A 19043-nucleotide genomic window follows, 5' to 3' on the forward strand; every position below is an offset into this window, starting at 1 on the left:
CGGTCATCGATTTAATCCTACGTGACCTTTAACTTGGCCTCAAATATTGCTATTGTGTTTTTCTCAAGGTACTTTTAGCATTTGTCCCCGTCGGTTATTACCGGAAATATTAAGCTTAATATTCGACTTACAGCGATCTTGGGCAAATGTTTTTGTAGAAAATTTAGTGCTCTATAAAAAATGTCTCATTGGATTTTCCTCTAAATTCGATATTTAACCCAGAAATTTAGAAATAACTAAAAGAAAATTAGTTACATTTATGTCAGGGATGACCTTGAGATTTTTAGATTTTTTAAATTGGATTTTTGGGGGAAGTATGGGAGATAGAGGAAAAATTTGTAGAGATTTTTTGTAGGAAATTTAGTGCTCTATAAAAAATGTCTCATTGGATTTTCCTCTAAACTCGATATTTAACCCAGAAATTTAGAAATAACTAAAAGAAAATTAGTTACATTTATGTCAGATACTATTTACAACTCCTGTGGCCGTTTTAACCCGGTTTAGGGGGTCAGAAAAATTTTTTATTGAAAAACGAATTCTCTCAGCTTATTCTGCATTAAATTCCGCGTGAAATGAGGTATATAAACCCCCACTTTCATCAGAACAAAGATGAGAAAAACCCAGTTAAAGTTTAGAATAACAAAAAATAATTTATCCTTGATGTTAAGTCCCGGAAGTGCCATACCGATATTTCAAAAAAGTGCCGATCTTTTGGTATCCTCATCTCTGGGGTGGTCTGTAGACCCGATCTAGTGAAAAAAAAGTGCCGATTTCTGTATTAGATCGGTAACTACACCCGATTTTCTGATTTTTTTATCATTAATGTACAAAAAAAATTAATAACTCCCGCGTCAAACTCAAGAATCTTACTAAACTCCATTAAACCGCAATAATACAGGCGCAAACCAGTTAAACTTTACCAAGGAGCAAAACATTGATGCTGACAGCTCGATCATAACTTACCCAACTAAAGTCCGAATTCGAGATCCAGAGCATTGCATATAAATTCAAATTTACCGGTTAACAATATAAAAAGCTCACCACTCCTCCTGATAAACTAAATCACCTTTAATTACCTAAAAACCAGAAAACCAGGCCTCGTATCGATTTCTGGCCTACTTCCCCGTCTTTCTCACCCGGTAATTATTTTGTTGATTCTACATGACTTCCTTTGCGGCTAGCAAGGTTTGGGATCGAAAATTTCAAAAAATACGCGGTTAAATTTCGAGAAATAATAATAAATTGACTGTTACATTTATGTAAATTTTGGAATTTCATCAATTTTTTTCGAAGAATCTAAATAATTCTTCAAAAAAAGGTTTCAATGACGTAAACAATGACCTGGTTGGTGACCTAGGTTATTTTGAGTTAGCCCCGTTCGCAATTACCGGGTCAGAAGAGTCTCGAGTTTGCTTTGCCGGTTTCGTCGGTATTTTTTACCTTTGTATATCATTTTAATGTGTTGTGTCTTGTGTGATTCCTCCTGTCCTCTGTGTTGGACGAGTCAACCCCCGAGATAAAGATAAGAGCAATTCACCAGTCACTCCGGGGTAATAAGCCACCAACGTGTCTGAGTGCCTGGAATAACAGTCACAATAACCATTTTTGTGATTAATTATTCCAAGAGTTTGATATTGATTTTCGATTCAGCCCTCTCAGGAAAAACCACTGGAAAAAAAATTTTTCTAAAAAAAAATTTTTTTGGGGGTAATATAGTCAAAAAACTTAAAATTTTCCGGAAAATTTCAATTTTCCAAGGGTTAATTTTTTAAATTTTAATCAGGATTTTTTTTTAGGGCACTTGGGACCTCAAGGAAAGATTTTGGGGCCATCCCGAGGCGAGAAAAAATTTTCCGGAGTAACTGGAGGAGGAAATAGAACAAATTTTGGGGAATTTTTCAGATGTAACAAAGAAAAGTTTTTCCTGGAGGAATTTTTCCGGGTTTTTGTTCCTTAGCTGCGTTCCTTAGGTCCCTTGACAACTTTTAGAGCACATAAGCTCGGAATAAACTTGTAATGTTGAGGTAAGTTGGGCTAATTTTGAAAAAAATTTTAGGTGAATTTTAGACTCAGTGTTAGTAATTTTCATGTAAGAAGGGAATTATCTGAAAGCAGTCACGTTATCTCGGTTATCAAAAATTAGGATCGGCAGTATCAACATCAAGCTCTTGAGTAAGCACGATGGCCTTCAGGATAGGGCTCGGTATGCTGTCGAGTATAACTGACAACCAGCCTGTTGCGTGACCCAACCGATCAATATCTCTGCCGGGAGCAGAATATCTCTCCCTCTAGCACCCTCGGTGTCTCTCTCGCTCCGCCGTCATATCTGGCACTTAGAATCCTACCCTGGCTCACAAACTTTTTATTTTCCGTCCGTATCTCACACAAGTTCGGGCAGGTTGAGCAGCTTCCAAGAATCTTGAATTTTTTCTAGCTACAGCTCGGCTTCAGATTACCTTCTAGGTCAAGTGATGCGTCTTCAACTCTTTATTTCTTTCTTATTTTTCTTCCATTATTTTTTTATTTTTCATACCCCCAGCTTTGACGTTTGTTACTTTACTCAGCGAAATTGTCTCACTGGATTAAACATCTCAACTATTTAATAGCCCTCCCTACAGAGTGTCCTTCATTGTTCCGATATTACAATTTTTCCGAGTTTTCCGCATCATTTTTTCCAGCAGTGACAATTTTCATTAAATTTTCCGTGTCACACAAATGTGACGGAATTTTCTCCGGGATTAGCGAATCTATACGGTGTCTGGGGATCCAAGGAGTGCAGTCCAGCACAAAAAATCCCGGAAAAATTCACCAGTAAAAACTTTTCTTTGTTACATCTGAAAAATTCCACGAAATTTGATCTATTTCTCCTTCCAACACCCCCGGAAAATTTTTGATTCCCTAAATTTGGACCCTAGAGCCTATTTAAGACCCCCAAGAACCCAATTTAGGGAATTTTGAAAAAATATTTTCCTTTCAAAGGAAAATTATCCGACTGAAAAAAAAAAAAAAAAAAAAAAAAACGATTTTTTGACTTTTTTATCGCGAAAAAAATTTTTTTCTCGAAAAATTTATTCAGGGACATTTATAGAGTCCCTTGGAGGTAACAAAACGGAAATTAAATTATTTGTATTGACTAAATATGTCCCAGTTAAAAAACTTTTAAAAGTACATAAAAAAAAAAGCATTTAAAAATTAAAACTCCCCAGTAAAATTATAAATTATTAATCACCGCTGGGAAATTAGAGACATTAAAGATTCACGTTTAATAATTTAAATAAGAGACTTGTTAATTTTTTATTTAATTTCGGAGAAAAAATATTAAATTCACTGGCTTGGAAGAAAAAATCCGTAAAGTTTGTCTTTTAAGAGCTTTAACTTTCTAAGGGTTGCTTTTATCAAGAAAGTCAATCAGTCATTTTTTGTAGGGAATTTAATTTCCTATCAAAAAAATTAGTTGTAATATTTTTGAAAAATTTTTTTGAGCCTCAAATTTCGAAAAAAGTACTTTTCGAGTGACATAAATGTAACAGTTTCAAAATTGCTGGTTCGGAGGGTTCTAGTGGTCCTTTTTGAACGGGACAAAATTTGGGGGCTTTGTTTGAGTACCTATAGGGGTAATTTGGGCCAAAAAGAGGAAATTTTGGTAAACTACTTATACAAAAAAACTACTTAAAAAATCGTATTTTTTTTTTTAGAATTTCAGGAGTTTCGATCTTTAAACGTCTGTAACTTATCAAGGGTTTTTTTTTTTTTTCAAAAAAATGAAAAGGACCTTTTTTGTAGAGGACTAAATTTCCTTTGAGGAAAGTGGGTAAAAAAATTTTTTTTTAATTTTTTTGCGGGTGAAAAATAGAAAATTAAAATCTTTTGGATTATTTATCAATCAAGCCAAAAATAATTGTTTTAATTTAAAACCAGCACAGACGTCGATTGAGTCTATTTAAATAATAGTACTTGTAACAGCAGTTCATTTATTATCGACCGGAATTTATTTATACGGAATGGATAAGGAAGCCCGGATCCGGCTAACGTAAGACACTAAAATAAATATTTTGTTAGTCTGTCATCTGTATTTTTTTTTATTTATAAAAATTGGGTTAGTACTGGCTCTGTCCGGACGAAACAGATCAATGATAATCGCGTTTCCCGAAATATAGGTTATTATAGAGCGAGTTTGTTAGTGCGAAGTTTACCCATTTCCTTCATATACACACATTCGCTAGCTTTATTATACTATCTCGTATACACTAACTAAGTTTGCTTTAATTTCATGCACTAACACTTGGGAATCAAATATTGTTTATCTCAAGTATATTTGCTTTAAAAATCATCAACCTAAGGTAGTAAATTATGAACAGAAAAAATTTTAATCACAAGAAATTCATAAAGTTTGACTTTGGAGGCGTGTAACTTTTTAAAGATTGGTTTTATCAAAAAAGTCAATTTGACCTTTTTTGTAGGGAATTTAATTTCCTATCGATATCAGTCATTCAAATATTCCAAAAAAAATTTTTTGATACTTAAAATTGGAAAAAAGTACTTTTTGAGCGACATAAATGTAACAGTTTCAAAATATCGAGTTCGGAGGGTTCCAGTGGGTCTTTTTGAACCGGTTAAAATTTTTTGGCTTCTGTCAAGTGCCTAGAGGAATAATCAAGGGTAAAAATAACGAATTTTTAGTAAATAGTATAAAAAAAAAAAAAAATAATAGAATTTTTTATCTTGATTCTGAGATACGTGGGCGTGTTTTATTACTCGAAACACGTATCAAGGCATTGAGAGAAATAAATTTTTATGCTCCTCATGTCGAACATAAGACCCGTCATAAACTCGGTACAATATATATTTTTTCTTATATAGTATAACCGGATTTTTTTTATAATAATTAAATCAATTCTGACGATAGAAAAAAAAATTCTGACATAAATGTAACAGTTTCTAAATTGCTAGTTCGAAGGATTCCAGTGGTCAGTTTTGAACGAAAAAAATTAGGGAGGTCCTGGGGGTGCTCCAGAAGGATAATTAGGGGTGAAAATAAAAAAAAAAAATTTTTTTTTCATAGAAAAAAAAATAATTAAAAAATTCGTGCGAGTGAGGTAATTAATAATAATTGTCATTGACATTCTCTCGATGAATAATCCAGTAATAATTCCGTAAAAACAGGTTGTTGAGTATAAAAGAGTAGGTATTACAATCTAAAAAGATAATCGTAATCTATTGGTGTCACGCGATCCGTGGACACTAGCCACCGACAATAACCGCAACATGTCACATTTATTACCTTTATTACATTTTTTTTATTTGTATTTATGAGTTAAGCATGCTAGTGTACTTAAGAATTATTTATTAACCCATTTTACTTACCTTTAAATCCAATTAAGACTCTCGAATCCAACTTCTTACCGCAAATTTTATTATTGTGGCTTTTGAAAATTTTTTAAAAATAATCTGATCAATTCATCATATAGTAAATTAAATTCTCTACAAAAAAGATCTGATTGAAAATTTCGATAAAATCAACGATTAAAAAGTTACAGCCCTCCAAAGATCAACAATCTTGTAATTCTAAAAAAAAAATATTTTTTTTTTAGTTTTTTTGGATTAATGAGGTGATAATTATTTTTGAGAAGAAAAATAGTAGGCCACTTTGGATTTCCTTGAAATTCTGAAGAAAATGACACCTCACACGACCCGATTGGCCGCAGGTCAATTTTTGATTAATGATCTATAGATCATTTGATAAATTATTAATGCGATTTTTTTAATGAGCACTTGGGAATAAATATAGAGTATGGGGGTTCATTTTACTCGGGACAAAGAATTCTAGGTCGCGAGGACTTCAATTTTCAAAATGGCGAACTTTTTAAAAATTTTTTTTTTGGTTTTGATAAAGTTCTAAACTTTAACTGGGTTTTTCTCAGCTTTGTTCTGATGAAAGTAGGGGTTTATTATATACGTCATTTTACGCGGAATTTAATGGAGAACAAGGTAAAAGGATTCTTTTTTCAATAAAAATTTTTTCTGACCCCCTAAACCGGGTTAAAACGGCCACAGGAGTTGTAAATAAAAAATCCTTTTCTTTTCCTATCTAATATAAATATCATACTTTAACAAACTCAATAAAACCCCTTTCGTCCTAACATCCTCTACAGAGTATCTCGCATTGATTGGGTATAGTAAAATAAATTAATTTACTTGAGTGTGCAATTGTATCAGCAAATTGTCGACTAAATCAATAAAGCCCTCCCATATCCTTGAAATAAAATATCCCCCTCCAATCAATACTAATATCTCCAATTAAAATCACCAAAAATAGATTATTATCAACGATACTTACAATTCTTAATAATTCAATTGACAAGTCTTGAACAAGCCTAGGGTCTAATATTATAAGCCACAATAATAAAAAATATAATTTCTTTCAAAATAAATTTTATTTTTTTACAAAAGGCACATCGAACAATTTTAACAATTCACCGGAAAATAACCAGCGGATTCAGTACAAAATTAAGCACAGACTTCCCCCCACTTATAATTACCCCCACTAGGTTAACTCCGCCCAATTGTCCCGCCCTGAGCTCCCCCACATGGCACAAAAGACACTGGGCCTCAACAATATTTACATGGGGCCTCACCCCACCCAGTAAATTCTCCCTCTCTCCTTCATTGGTCAGCCTCCCCTTGAACCAAATTTTGTCCCCAGGATAGATATTAAGACTAAAGTTTTTAAACTCATGCCCCGCATTGAGCACAATTTCACTGTGGCTCCCCCACAAGCTGCTCTTCATCTTAACAAATACCTCAAACTCAAACTTGTTCCACCCGTCGACGTTACAAGGCCTGAGTTTGGTCAGAACTCCGCAATTTCCCTCTTTACAGTCGGCTTTCCCCCCCAGAAGGCAGCTGAGTTTCCTTGCCACGCCTTCTGGGACCCAAGCTCCGCCTAGAAAGTCGCGGAGGGGGTTCCTGACTCGCCTGAGCTTGACGTCAGTGACATACCCCTCCCAGGTGACTGGCAGATCCGTCAGAGCGTCGCAGGCGACCTGAACTTGAGCTTTCGGAGCTTCTTCCCAGGCCGGTTGGTGGCAGAAGTTCTGATACGCCTCCCAGGAGAGTGACTCAGACGGGGCGGGGTCTATGCTCGTTGACGGCCAGATCAAGAAAGCCCCCGCGATAAGTCCCAGGAAAACTTGAGCGCCGCTGAACCAGCGACGGCGATACCAGAAGGTTATAAAAGGAGCCGCACCGAGGAAAGCAGTTGCTAAATTGTTCCGCCAGTCTGCTAGGAGGTACTTTGTCAACGCCAGAATGGGCAGGATTATCGAGGCCACGCCTACTATGGGCAGGAACATGACGACGCCCACTAGAGCCAGAGCCGCACGGATCAGGCCGTACATTGTCGCGCCCTGGGAACTCAAAATGGCGATTTGCCACCAGCTTAAGGTTACACAGTGAGGGATTAGTAATTGGTAGGTTCCCTTCCAGGAGTTGCGAGCCGCGAGTTTCAGAAAAATCGCGGGGATGAGTAAGTAGAAGACCGCACGAAAGTTCAGGCAGAATTCTATGGAGTTCCCGATGACGTAGGAGGCGAAAGTGGGGACGCGAATGTCGAGGAATCGCCAAGTTTGAGCGACTACGATGTCCAGTTCGTAGGGATATTTGGCCAGTACGTGGATCGCGAAGCTAAAGAGGACTAACGGGTCAGGCGAGGAGAAATTCAGGAGGGTCAGGAGGGTCAGGGTGAAGGCTATGAGGGTAAATTCGGACTGAGGAGTCCACTGGTGGGCTATCAGAGGGTAGATCATGAGATTCAGGAGGAGGGAAAGAAAAAAGTGGCCGTACGGCTTGAGATTGTTCCGGCAGAACTGGAACTCCGCCTCCTGAGGGTCCAGGGCGGAGGAGTAGGAGATAAAGAGGCGGGACCAGGAACGGAACGCGGAGAGCTCAGTTCCTGAGTGGAGCATTTGGAGGGTTGCGAAGGTCATTAGGACAAAGGAGAGATAATAGGCGAGGAGGGGGACAAACAGGAGGAGAGATTCGGTTCCTAGGAGGCAGTAAGTGAGGACTAGGAGGAAGGTGAACGCTCGGGAGGTGAACAGGGCGGAGTTTTGGGAAAGGAGGAGGAGCTTGTGGTAAAGCCGTCGGCAGAAGCTCAACGGCTCCGTCCAGGGGGGGTAGAACGGAGTCAGAGGAAGAGGGGGAGATAAAGATGGCAGTAAGCCCCGGGAGTATGAGGCTGCGGCGGAGACTAGCTGCGACTCGGAGATCCTTTCTGGGTCCGAGAGGTATTCTAGCGGAGGAGGAGAACGCGCGGGGGAGGAGACGCACAAGTGACGTCGCAGCTGCTCGGAGGTTATGCAATCCTCCCCGTTAGAGAGCGCTGTGAAGAGCAGCCGGGCCGCGTTACGCGCTAGCTTCTCCTGCTGCGACATCTCCAGGCAAGATTTAGCGTCGTGGTAATTGTGTTCCGTGATTCCATGCCCGGTTATGAAACAGTGCTGGAGGATCTTCGTCGCTTCCAGGTTACCTTGCTCTGAGGCTTTCGTCAGCCAGTAGACCGCTAGTTTAGCGTTCTCTTCTGTGTCGACGTCCAGGTCTGCAAGGAGAGAGTTTTAGAGAAAGTTTCAATCCAGAAGGACTTTACTTACCGCAGCGTTCTTCAAGGAGCTTTTTTGCTAATACTACTTGCGATTCTGCGCAGCCGTCTTCGGCTAATTGGGAACGCAGGCCTCGGAGAGATCCTCGTGGTCCGTCTAAAAATAAAATGTTACATTTTTTAATTTTTTTAATGAACATTTTTAAACAAGTTCAAATAATTTTAAATTTGTCAAGTATTTAATAAAAATTTAAATTTTCCCGCTCAAATTTTTCTCAAGCTCTACAACACCCAAACAAAAATAAATACTGACTTTAGAATACAAAAAAAAATTTTACCTTGTAAAAACCATTGTTTCCTAAAGGGTTTTCCAGAAATAGGAACAACTCCAGCCATAATTAAAAAAAAAAATCTAAAATATGATACTTTACTAAAAAAAATTATTTTTTTGAACTAAATTTCATATTTTAACAATTTTCACTTTCTAATCTTAAAAAATTATTTAAATAATAATTACAATCACTGTAATTAAATTTTTTAATTTAAAACAAGTACTTGCAAACACTATTTGTTTATCTCGTAGGTTAGCTAGTTATATTTACCAAACTATCGATTCACCAGACTATCTCGCAGCGCGACCTGGCGGGAACTTGCCGCAGCGTAGCGTGACGTAGGAGGAAAATTAGACTTTAAATTTGCTGTACGAAGGTAAACCTTCACAAGCTCCGGTATGGTCTAATGGCTATGATTTCTGGCTCTCACCCAGGCGATCCGGGTTCGATTCCCGGTACCGGAAATTTTTTTTTATTTTCCCAAAAAAATTACAATTTTTTTTTACAATTAATAAAATTAAATTCAAAAGCAAAGTAACAAAATTCAGGTTTAAATTATAAAAATTATAACAAAATAATTACAAAATTCTTAATCTTAAATTACAATAGATTTATTAATTACAATTACGTTCGTATTTGGCAGCAGCATCTTCTCAAAAAATTTCTCAATTAATTAATCAATTAATTAATTACAATGTCTTAAACATTCACATTAGCGGCAATTAAACAAAATTCAGTCGACTTTTTTTTTTTTTTTTTACAACAACCCAGAGAACTTGATATTTTATTTTATTTACATGGAAATATAAAATTTTTAATTATTGTTATTGTTACCTAGTTAATTGTCACAATTATCTAATTTTTAATTAATTAATTAATAGAATCTTTTGCGACTGTTTTCTTGGTGCTTTTGATAAAACATTATTCCAATAACTACGCAGGCAATAATTGCTAGAGCAGCTACCAACATCAGCAGGAAGATCTTGATACCGGAAAGAGAAGAAGGCTTTGGATCTTCCACATGATCTAAAAAAAAAAAAATTTTAATTAGAAGAAAATTAAAAATTTTTTTTTTTAAAAGAAACTTCATTTTGGGTACTTGCCTCTTGGAGATTCGAAGAATGTCGCTGAGGGAATAATGTTAGATCTGTCTTCAGTGTCTTTTAGCTAGAATTATTTTTTTTTTTTTTAGTAAGATTGAATTTTTTTTTTTTTTTTTTTTTAATACTTACAGAGTCAGGTAAATCGAGCTCGTACAATTTAACAGAGAGAATGTCGTGGTGGTCTGATAGGTCTCCAGTAGTAGCGGATATTCCGAAGTAATAACCCGTGGGCAATTTAATGCCGTTTACTTTGAAGCATTCTTGCCAGGCTGCTTTGTTGGATATGTCTGTCGATACTGAAAAAAAAAAAAAAAAAAAAATTATTGAGGAAGTATAAAAGCGGCTGTATCTCTAAAAATATCCTAAGCTATTATTTAGAAGTCCTATTAAATATTTTAGGAGTTATGGCTATTTATATTGTGCGTAATGATCTACGCACTCCTATGCACGATTTAAGTCACCATATCTCCTAAAATATTGAAGATAGACTTAAAAAATAGGAGTGTTTTGGATAGGAAATTTCCTAAGCTACAACTTTTGATTCATATAATTTTTTCCTAAAATCAATATTTTAGGAGTTATGATCACTTTTATAGTTCCTAAAGATTTTAATTTCAAATATATTTAATTACCTGTTAGAGTATCGCCTTCGTATCTGATAGATATATGAGTATCATAATCCAAATTACGAAACTTGGCTTCACAACCAGCCAATTGAGTGTGAGTTCCATCACGGTCATGGTCGTAGTGCAGAGACCCGTTGTTAATCATTGCAGATATGTAGGGGTGTTGATGCTGAAATAAATCAATATTAATTAATTACTCAATTAATTAATTTTATAAATTATAATTTATATTTAACATACATTGTGAGGTCCATTGTGATTGCTGTAGGTGTCTAAAATAACAGCGAGTCCGTGGAAAAAATCTTTGTTTCCAAACACTGGACCTGACGCCATTCGATCTTTTGCGTACCAGATCGCGAAACCATCGCCGAATAAGTCACGGCCTTTTCCATGAACTTTGAAGTGAATTTCTAGGTTCCAATTTCTGATGTTGCATGGCTGGGAATAATAATATTAATTTTTTTCAAGGTCAGTACTAATTAAGTTCCTATATCTCCTAAAATATTGAAGATAGACCTAAAGTATAAAAACATTTTTCTTAGGAAATTTCCTAAGCTATAATTTTGGATTCCTATGATTTTTTCCTAAAATCAATATTTTAGGAGTTATAACTAATTTTCAACAACTCCATCAAATTCACAATTAATACTACTTTAAAATCTTAAATAATTAAAATAAAAAAATTACCACTGAATTCCAAATAGCTCCCTGTTGACTCTGTAAATCTGGCGTCAACCTTATGTAATTTTTAGTGACCATAGTACTGCCTAGAAAATCCCAGTAAGGTATCGTCATACCCATTCCTAAAAAAAAAAAAAAAATATTAATTTTTATTATGACAAAAGTGGTAATAAAAATAACGATATAAGTGTGGGTATTAGTTTTATATTTTTAGTTTTAAAAAATAATTTTTTTTTTTTTTTTTTTTTATAAAATTAAATAAAAAAATATTTTTAAAATTTAATAAAAATATTTTTTTTTATTTTTGGCAGAATGCAATGTTATAACCTACATATAACAACAAATAAAAAAAATATATGTTATTGTGTCACTTATCATTAAATTAACATAATCATTATTAATTAACTGCGTGTTAATTAAAAATTATATTTAATATTTAATAAAATAAATTACCTTGATAAGGTTTTACCAAAGAATGCTCCCGCTTCATAAAATCATGAGTGTTCCACTCAGTAGATTCAACCCCGAAAGTAACAAAAATATTTATTAAAAATATACAAAAGCAGGTCCAGAAATCCATTTTTATTTTTTTTAATTTTTAGAATCTGAAAAAAAAAAAAAAATTAATTAAATTTATTAAAAATAAAAATAAAAAATAAAATTAACTTACTTGCTTATGAATAAATAAATAAATAAATAAATATTAATTTTAATAAATAAAATTGACATTCGGCAAGCGGCTTGTTATTTTCAAGTTAGATTTTTAGTTAGTGACTTGTCGAGTGTGTGTAAATTGTATAAAAGATTCTTCTTAGATTTTGTGAGCTCAACTGACGAATCAGGTGTCTCCACGACTGCGACGCAAGCTGGTACTATAAATAAGAGGTTTTGCCGCTCGGAGGGTACTTCAGGGCTTAATTATGCCGACTGAAGCTTATTGAACTACGAGTAAGATCGTTACGGCGGGACTAAATGGCGGACTGTGAAAATTTGAATTAATTTTAAAAAATTGTATTTATTTATTAAAATTTTTCTTGCCATAATTATAAAGATTTCTGAGCTTCAGGAATTTTTTAGAACAAAATTAATAATATTTTTGAAATCCTGAGAAAATTTCCTAAAAAATGACTTATCGCACGGCCGTAGGTCGATTTTTGATCAATGATCTATAGATCTATAGATCTATAGATTTTGTTATTTTTATAAATGCTTTACTCTGCGACTTAGATCATGAAATCCCGAGTAAAATGACTCCTTGGACTGTGTATTAATTCCCAAGCTTTCATTAAAAAAATCGCGTTAATAATTTATCAAATGATTTATAGATCATTAATCAAAAATCGACCTGCGGCCGATTGAGTCGTGCGATACGTCATTTTTTAGAAAATTTTCTCAGGATTTCAAAAATATTGTTCATTTTGCTCTAAAAAATTTTTGAAGCTCAGAAATCTAGATTATAGAAAAAAAATATTTAAAAATTAATAAATTAAGGAATATTATTAATTAAAGATAAATAATTATAAACAAGTAAATGATTATTCAGACATTTATTGTATTTCATGATACATAATCTTAATGTCTTTCATAATAATCTAATGGTTGGCATTTGTAGTAACCTAGACCCACTGGATCTCTGCAAATTCCGTATTTGCACTCTTCATGGCGTTTGCACTAAGAAATAAATTTTAATTATAAATTAAAATTAATCTAATTAATAATAATTTTTTCTACACTTACTTCTGCACCGACTTTTAATTTCCGTACTCCAAACCACTCTGATGGCTCTATGTCTTCCTCGCGATAGCACGCTACAATTCCCATAAGAAGCGCCAATGCTAAAATTGCCAGCAATAATTTCGCCATTTTTTATTTCAATTTTTGATAGCTAAAAATTAATTTTACAAATTAATTATACAATTTTTTTATAAAAATTTTTACTCACCAAATAGAAGAAGTAACTGATAAGGAAGTAAAATTGTACTGAGTATTTATACGAAATAAATTAAAAACAAAAAAACCCACATTTTATTTTTTTTTTTTTTTTAATTTTGGGAATTCCCGATTAATTAATTCGAAGAGCTGTTACTTTACTAATGATTTTATTAGTTAGATAAGGTATCAGTACAATTATTTTTTAAACGAAAAAAACAATTTTTTATGGATTATTTGAATGACCTTGAAATTAAAAATTTTTGTTCAAAAAATTAAATTCCAGACAAAAATTTTTTTTTATTATTTATGGTAGCTAGTATTGATTAACCGTTCTTAGTAACCAGTAAAAATGTCCGACGATGAAGACTGGCGTCCGACTTTATCAGAATTAACAAATCTTCTTGAAAAATTAGGAATTTCCCCTCCGGAAAATTCCCCCTTAGAATCTTTAGAATCTTCTTTAAGTTCTCATTCTCAAAAATTCCTCACAGATTCCGATTATGAGGAGACGAGTTTCCTGTCTTCGATTTCGGAAGATTTGAACCGCGAGGAAGCGCTGGAAAATTTGAGGGAGTTTAGGAAAAAAGAGGAGGAAATTCGGGTGAGGAATTTTCAATTAACAGAGCGCTTGATTGACTTTTTTGAAAGAAAACAGATGGGCTATGTGATGTGCGAAGTGGAGGATGAAGAGCAAGTTGAGAATTATTATAAAATTTTGAAGAAGTTGAAAGTTTACCAGGAAAAGCTGGAAAATTTTAGGGAAATTTCTGGGGAAGAGCTTGAGGCTTTTAAAGAAGAAATTGAGAAGAAAAAAGGGAAAATTGAAGAGTTAATCGCGGAAATTGTGGAAAATCACAGGAAAATTCGGGAAAATCTGGAGGAGGAAAAAGGAAAGAGGAAAATTTTCAACTTGATCAATCGGCAGTTGGATAAGATGAGGATTGTCTCAGAGTACCGGCTTGCTTATGTAAGTTTTCTTAATTTTTTTTCAAAAAAGAAAATTCGAGGAAAATTTTTGGAAGAAATTTGAAAATCCACGCAGGCTGCGACCTAGAGATTGTCAGCGCGAGTAAAATGAATATAAACACTTGGATGTTTGGGTAATTATTAATAGCAAATTAATTGATTAATATTTTATTAATCGATTATTAATAAAAAATTCACCTACGGCCGATTGAGTCGTGCGATACGTTATTTTTTCGGAAATTTTCTAAGGATTTTAAAAATGTTACTCATTTTGCTCTAAAAAATTCCTGGAGCGAAAAAATCTTGCTTATAAATAAAATTTAATTTTTTAATTCTGCAGATCAAACTCAGAAATGAACTCTTCAATCTTCATAGTAATCTGAGCTCAATAATCAGGAAAAATTCAAATTTAACGAAAACAGACTACGAGCGTCTAGAAGCCGAGAAATTATTCTATACCCAACAATTGGAAGGAAAGATCCAGCAAATTAAATTTTTTAAATTAAAGAAAAGAAGTCTAGAGTTCAAAATTGGGAAATTGAGGTCCGAAATTCGAGAAACTGGATCTGAAATTTACAAAAATGAAATTTTAAAGCCAGAATTGAAGAATGAAATTCTGGAGCTTGAATTACGAAAATCTAAATTGAGAGAAAAATTCCTGGAAAAGAAAATTGTGAAAAATAAAATTAATCGCCAGGTTTTGATTAAGAAAAATGTAGGATTAAAGGAGTATCAAAAAGTCGTGAGACAGGAACATCAAAAATGGATTAAGAAAATTTCTAGGCAGCTTAAGCAGCTCAAAATTTTGAGACAAAAAATGAGTGCAGTTAAAACTTATTTTATTTTGCATGAAAAAAATTTTTAATTTTTTCTTCTATAAAAAAAAAAAAAGTTATTCATTTTCTGACAAAATATTCTTATTGGCCATTAAATTCCCTACAAGTGCAATTGTTTATTTTTTAAATCCGAGGTAGGTCACCAAAATTGCATTAGCGAGTTGCGAAATTCGCTAAAGTCTCACTGCAAAAGTCCAGGGTTCGATTTTCAGTCAAGGTAATTTTTTTTTTTTTTTTTTTTTTTTTTTCATTTATTAAATTAAAAATCCTTTTTTTTCATAATTATTATTATTATTAATTACTATCTAAATTAAATTAACAAAACCCATTTTAATCTAATTATTAAATCTAAATTGTATATTTTTATTAAAAATAATTCAGGCAGTGAATTTTTAATGCTAGAAAAATTTAAAAAAAAAAAAAAGATCTAATTAAATTTTTTTTTAAAAGTATCAAAAATATTATTTTAATTTGTAAATATAAATCTATATTTTTTTATAAAAATTTGTGCAAACTTTTGATTTGATAAAATATTATGTTAATAAAATAAAATTAAAAAATTAGTAATTAATTTGAATATTATGTAGAGTGAAATGTAATGTAATTAATAGTAATTATAACATACAACATTTCTTTTTATTTTTCTTATAATTAGGCTTGAGAGGCGGCCGCTCGGACAGTTGAAATTTTCTTACGATTCTTACGAGCTCGTGAAACGCTTGGTCGACATTCATGCGCAATTTTGCCGAGCATTCGATGTAGGGAATTTTTAACACGCGAGCCAAGTTTTGTGCTTCATCCATTGGCACCTAAAAAAAAAATTAAAATAATTAATATGAGAACGTCTTAATAAATTTTCTTGGAAATATAAACTCACATATCTTTGATGATCCAAGTCCGATTTATTACCAACCATAAGCATCGGAAATTCGTCCCGATCTTTTACTCTCAAAATTTGCTTATGAAATTTAGCAATTTCTTCAAAAGAAGAATGATCTGTTACTGAAAATACCAACAAAAATCCTTCACCACTTCTCATATATTGTTCCCGCATCGCGCTGAATTCTTCCTGCCCTGCAGTGTCCAAAACTAAAGAGAAATTATTAATTAAACTCGATAATAATTAATTGTAAAAAATATTAATTGATGTACTTACTGTCCAGCTTGGCTGGTACGTCATCTATTACGCACTGTTTTGTGTAAGAGTCTTCGATAGTTGGATCATAATCCGTGACAAAATAACTCTAAAAAAAAAAAAAAAAAAAAAAACAATTTTTACTATTAAAAAAAAAAAAGTTATTTATTTTTTGACTAAATATTCTTATTGGCGATTAAATTCCTTATACGAGCATAATTTTATTTTTTAAATCCGAGGTAGGTCACCAAAGTTGCATTAGCGACTTGCGAAATTCGCTAAAGTTTCACTGAGACAGTCCAGGGTTCGATTCTCCGTCAGGGTAATCAATTTTTTTTTTCTAATTAATATTATAAATTTTTCTTTTTTAATATTTATCAACACAATTCTAAAAATAATTCGACCTATTAAAGATTTCTTTTTAAGAATGTTTATTTATTTTGGATTCAATATTTACTGAAAATAAATAATAAAAAAGAATTATTTATACAGACGGATAAAAGCCGGGCTTTAATCTATTTTAGCTCTACGGACGTGCAACCGTTATATTAAATGGTACACTATATTTATGATTATGACTCATACTTAAAAAAAAAAGTTTTTTTTTTTTTTATTATTTTATATTGAAAGAAAGTTTTTAATTTTCTGTTTCATTGAATATGAATGAAGTTATTTAATAACGTGGGTGAGATAAGCCCACACTTATTTCATCAATAGTTTTATTATTTTTTTTTCTCATTAAAAAAAAAAAAAATTAAATGTATAATACATAAGATGAAATGAAGAAATTACCATTTCAATGACTTATTCAATTTTTTTCTTTCTATTTATAAGATCTTATATTTATGCTAGGTCACAATAAATTTAAATTTATGAAAATTATTATTATTTATTATTAAAAAAAAAAAAAAAAAAGGATTAATTATTTAATAAATAAAAAAAATAAAAAAAAATTTACTTTGATCGGGAATCGAACCCTGGACTGTCTCAATAAAACTTTAGCGAATTTCGCAACTCGCCAATACAATTTTCGTGACCTACCTCGGATTTAAAAAATAAAAATATGCCTTTATAGGGATTGTAATGGCCAATAAGAATATTTAGTCATAAAATAATTAATTTTTTTTTTTTTTAAATAGTTTTTTGAGAAGAAAAATTTTAAAATGTTTGGAGTTATTATTGAAGATAAAAAAATAGTTTTTTTATAAGTTTAATCACGATTTATGGGTAATAAATGATTCTAGAGGAGATAAAAGACATTTAAAAGCTGTGATAAGGATACATCTGGTGGAAGAGTGCCAGGAATTACGTTATGTCCGTGAAAATTATTTTCAAGTTTATAAATAGAATTTTAGTCAATATTTTTTTTGACTTTTTGCTAGGAAATATTTTTAATTTAGAAAAAAAATTTTTTTTTTTTTTTTTTAAGATACATCTTATTTTTTTTTTTTTTTTTTTTTTTTAATAGAACAAATATTTGATATATTTATAATGTAAATATAAAATAAAAAAATTAAAATAAAATTCCTACGCAAACTTTTATTAATTCTTACGACACTACTCCTACGATAATAATTTTTATTATTATTATTTTTACAAAATAATATTTAAAAAAAAAACAAAAGGTTTTTTTTTTTTCAAAAATTTTATTTTTACTTACTTGTATAAATTGTATTGTTATAGCAGATTTACCAACACCCCCACCTCCAACAACAACTAATTTATAAGTTTGTGCGTAACTTCTTTCACCATTTCGAGACATTATTTTTTTATTTTAATTTTTTTTAAGGCACTTTTAAAAAATAATTATAAATTAATTAATTAAAAAAAAAAATTAAACGCTGTAAACATAAAAAAAACTCCAGAAAAAATATTATAAACTCACAATATTTAATAAATAATTAAATAGAATAAAAATATAAAAAAAAATTAATGAATAAAAATTTTTAACTTGAATGGAACAATTTAATGTGTGAAGTTATTAATTATTATATAAAATATATAAATATTTTATGACGTTATGTTAACATGGCTTTATCTTGATGCTTCACATACTACAACTCTAAATGTGTGGATTATATATATATATATATATATATTTTATATACAAACATACATAATATATCTTGTGTGTTAAAATTGTACAGCTACTCTCAAGGTTGGACGCAGTGCATACAACTTAAATCATTCATTAATTTAAAAAAAAAAAAAAAAATTTCAAATAAAATTAAATTAAAAATTTTTATCATTTTTGAGCTTAATAAATATTTTTAGGAGTAAATAGAATTTTTTTTAATTTTTAAAAGAGAATTTATAGAATTTTGTTATAAATTAGGTTTATATTGAAAAAGCGGCGCGCGTAAATGGAAAGCCGGGTGGTTACCGACAGCCGGGTTTTTACTGGCTGTTGGTAAGGTGGAATTTTTTTTAGGGTGATGAAAATTATGATTTTTCATCAGTCGTGTGAGTAGTTAAGGCATCAAATTAGAATTATTTTTTATTTTTCTAAAATCTGAGAATATCTCCTAAAATATTAAAAATAGACCTGAAAAGTAGGAGTAATTTGGATAGGAAATTTTTTAAGCTACTTATAATTTTCTCCTAAAATCAGTATTTTAGGAGATATGATCACTTTTAGAGTTCCTAAATAATGATTTTTTAATTTCCACTTCCTAATAATTTTTTAAGTTGTTATATTTCCTAAAATATTGAAAATAGATCTATAGTATAATAACGTTTTTGATAGGAAATTTCCTAAGCTACAATTTTCCTCTCTTATAATTTTCTCCTAAAATCAATAGTTTCCCTAATATTCACCCTAATTATCTTAAATTAC

At 31.8% G+C, this 19043-nt stretch overlaps 5 protein-coding genes and 1 non-coding gene across 6 annotated transcripts in view; 2 read left to right on the forward strand and 4 right to left on the reverse strand.

Moving 5' to 3' along the window:
* Positions 1-1468, reverse strand: part of LOC141525267 (retinol dehydrogenase 12-like) — a 44891-nt gene extending 43423 nt beyond the window's left edge. Inside the window, exon 1 of the mRNA XM_074239674.1 lies at positions 1441-1468. Coding sequence (XP_074095775.1) covers positions 1441-1453 — 13 coding nt within the window. The 5' untranslated portion in view covers positions 1454-1468. The remainder of the gene's footprint in view (positions 1-1440) is intronic.
* Positions 1-19043, forward strand: part of Osi23 (DUF1676 domain-containing protein Osi23) — a 33548-nt gene that overhangs the window by 6104 nt on the left and 8401 nt on the right. The window lies entirely within an intron of this gene.
* Positions 5571-9203, reverse strand: Wfs1 (wolframin ER transmembrane glycoprotein wfs1). The gene is made up of 3 exons (XM_074239669.1): positions 8935-9203; positions 8649-8753; positions 5571-8596 (listed from the first exon to the last, which is right to left on the reverse strand). Exons 1-3 carry the CDS (start codon positions 8990-8992, stop codon positions 6474-6476), a joined length of 2286 nt encoding a protein of 761 aa, XP_074095770.1. The 5' UTR covers positions 8993-9203; the 3' UTR covers positions 5571-6473.
* Positions 9321-9392, forward strand: Trnae-cuc (transfer RNA glutamic acid (anticodon CUC)). The gene has a single exon. It is a non-coding gene; the product is annotated as a tRNA-Glu (tRNA).
* Positions 9515-12148, reverse strand: LOC141525268 (vesicular integral-membrane protein VIP36). The gene is made up of 8 exons (XM_074239675.1): positions 12009-12148; positions 11792-11943; positions 11345-11460; positions 10898-11095; positions 10664-10826; positions 10161-10327; positions 10032-10095; positions 9515-9954 (listed from the first exon to the last, which is right to left on the reverse strand). The coding sequence occupies exons 2-8, from the start codon at positions 11916-11918 to the stop codon at positions 9803-9805; spliced, it is 987 nt and encodes a 328-aa protein (XP_074095776.1). The 5' UTR covers positions 11919-11943; positions 12009-12148; the 3' UTR covers positions 9515-9802.
* Ras64b (ras-like protein 2) lies at positions 15294-18258 on the reverse strand. Its single transcript, XM_074239680.1, has 5 exons — positions 18093-18258; positions 17868-17999; positions 16229-16316; positions 15950-16161; positions 15294-15881 (listed from the first exon to the last, which is right to left on the reverse strand). The coding sequence occupies exons 2-5, from the start codon at positions 17967-17969 to the stop codon at positions 15687-15689; spliced, it is 597 nt and encodes a 198-aa protein (XP_074095781.1). The 5' UTR covers positions 17970-17999; positions 18093-18258; the 3' UTR covers positions 15294-15686.

Source organism: Cotesia typhae, unplaced genomic scaffold (assembly GCF_013202065.1).
Source record: "Cotesia typhae breed Kobodo isofemale line unplaced genomic scaffold, CoteBio_Ctyphae contig_26, whole genome shotgun sequence".
In the NCBI taxonomy this organism is placed as follows: domain Eukaryota; kingdom Metazoa; phylum Arthropoda; class Insecta; order Hymenoptera; family Braconidae; genus Cotesia; species Cotesia typhae.

Coding starts and splice junctions, on each gene's coding strand:
- Wfs1 (XM_074239669.1), bottom strand. CDS start 8,992: ATGGCTGGAGTTGTTCCTATTTCTGGAAAACCCTTTAGGAAACAATGG. Junction 8,754..8,934: donor GAAACAATGGTTTTTACAAG/GTAAAATTTTTT, acceptor TTTTATTTTTAG/ACGGACCACGAGGATCTCTC. Junction 8,597..8,648: donor GCTCCTTGAAGAACGCTGCG/GTAAGTAAAGTC, acceptor CTCTCCTTGCAG/ACCTGGACGTCGACACAGAA.
- LOC141525268 (XM_074239675.1), bottom strand. CDS start 11,918: ATGGATTTCTGGACCTGCTTTTGTATATTTTTAATAAATATTTTTGTT. Junction 10,827..10,897: donor ATCACAATGGACCTCACAAT/GTATGTTAAATA, acceptor GATTTATTTCAG/CATCAACACCCCTACATATC. Junction 10,096..10,160: donor AGCTCGATTTACCTGACTCT/GTAAGTATTAAA, acceptor AAATAATTCTAG/CTAAAAGACACTGAAGACAG.
- Ras64b (XM_074239680.1), bottom strand. CDS start 17,969: ATGTCTCGAAATGGTGAAAGAAGTTACGCACAAACTTATAAATTAGTT. Junction 16,317..17,867: donor TAACAATACAATTTATACAA/GTAAGTAAAAAT, acceptor TTTTTTTTTTAG/AGTTATTTTGTCACGGATTA. Junction 16,162..16,228: donor CGTACCAGCCAAGCTGGACA/GTAAGTACATCA, acceptor ATTTCTCTTTAG/TTTTGGACACTGCAGGGCAG.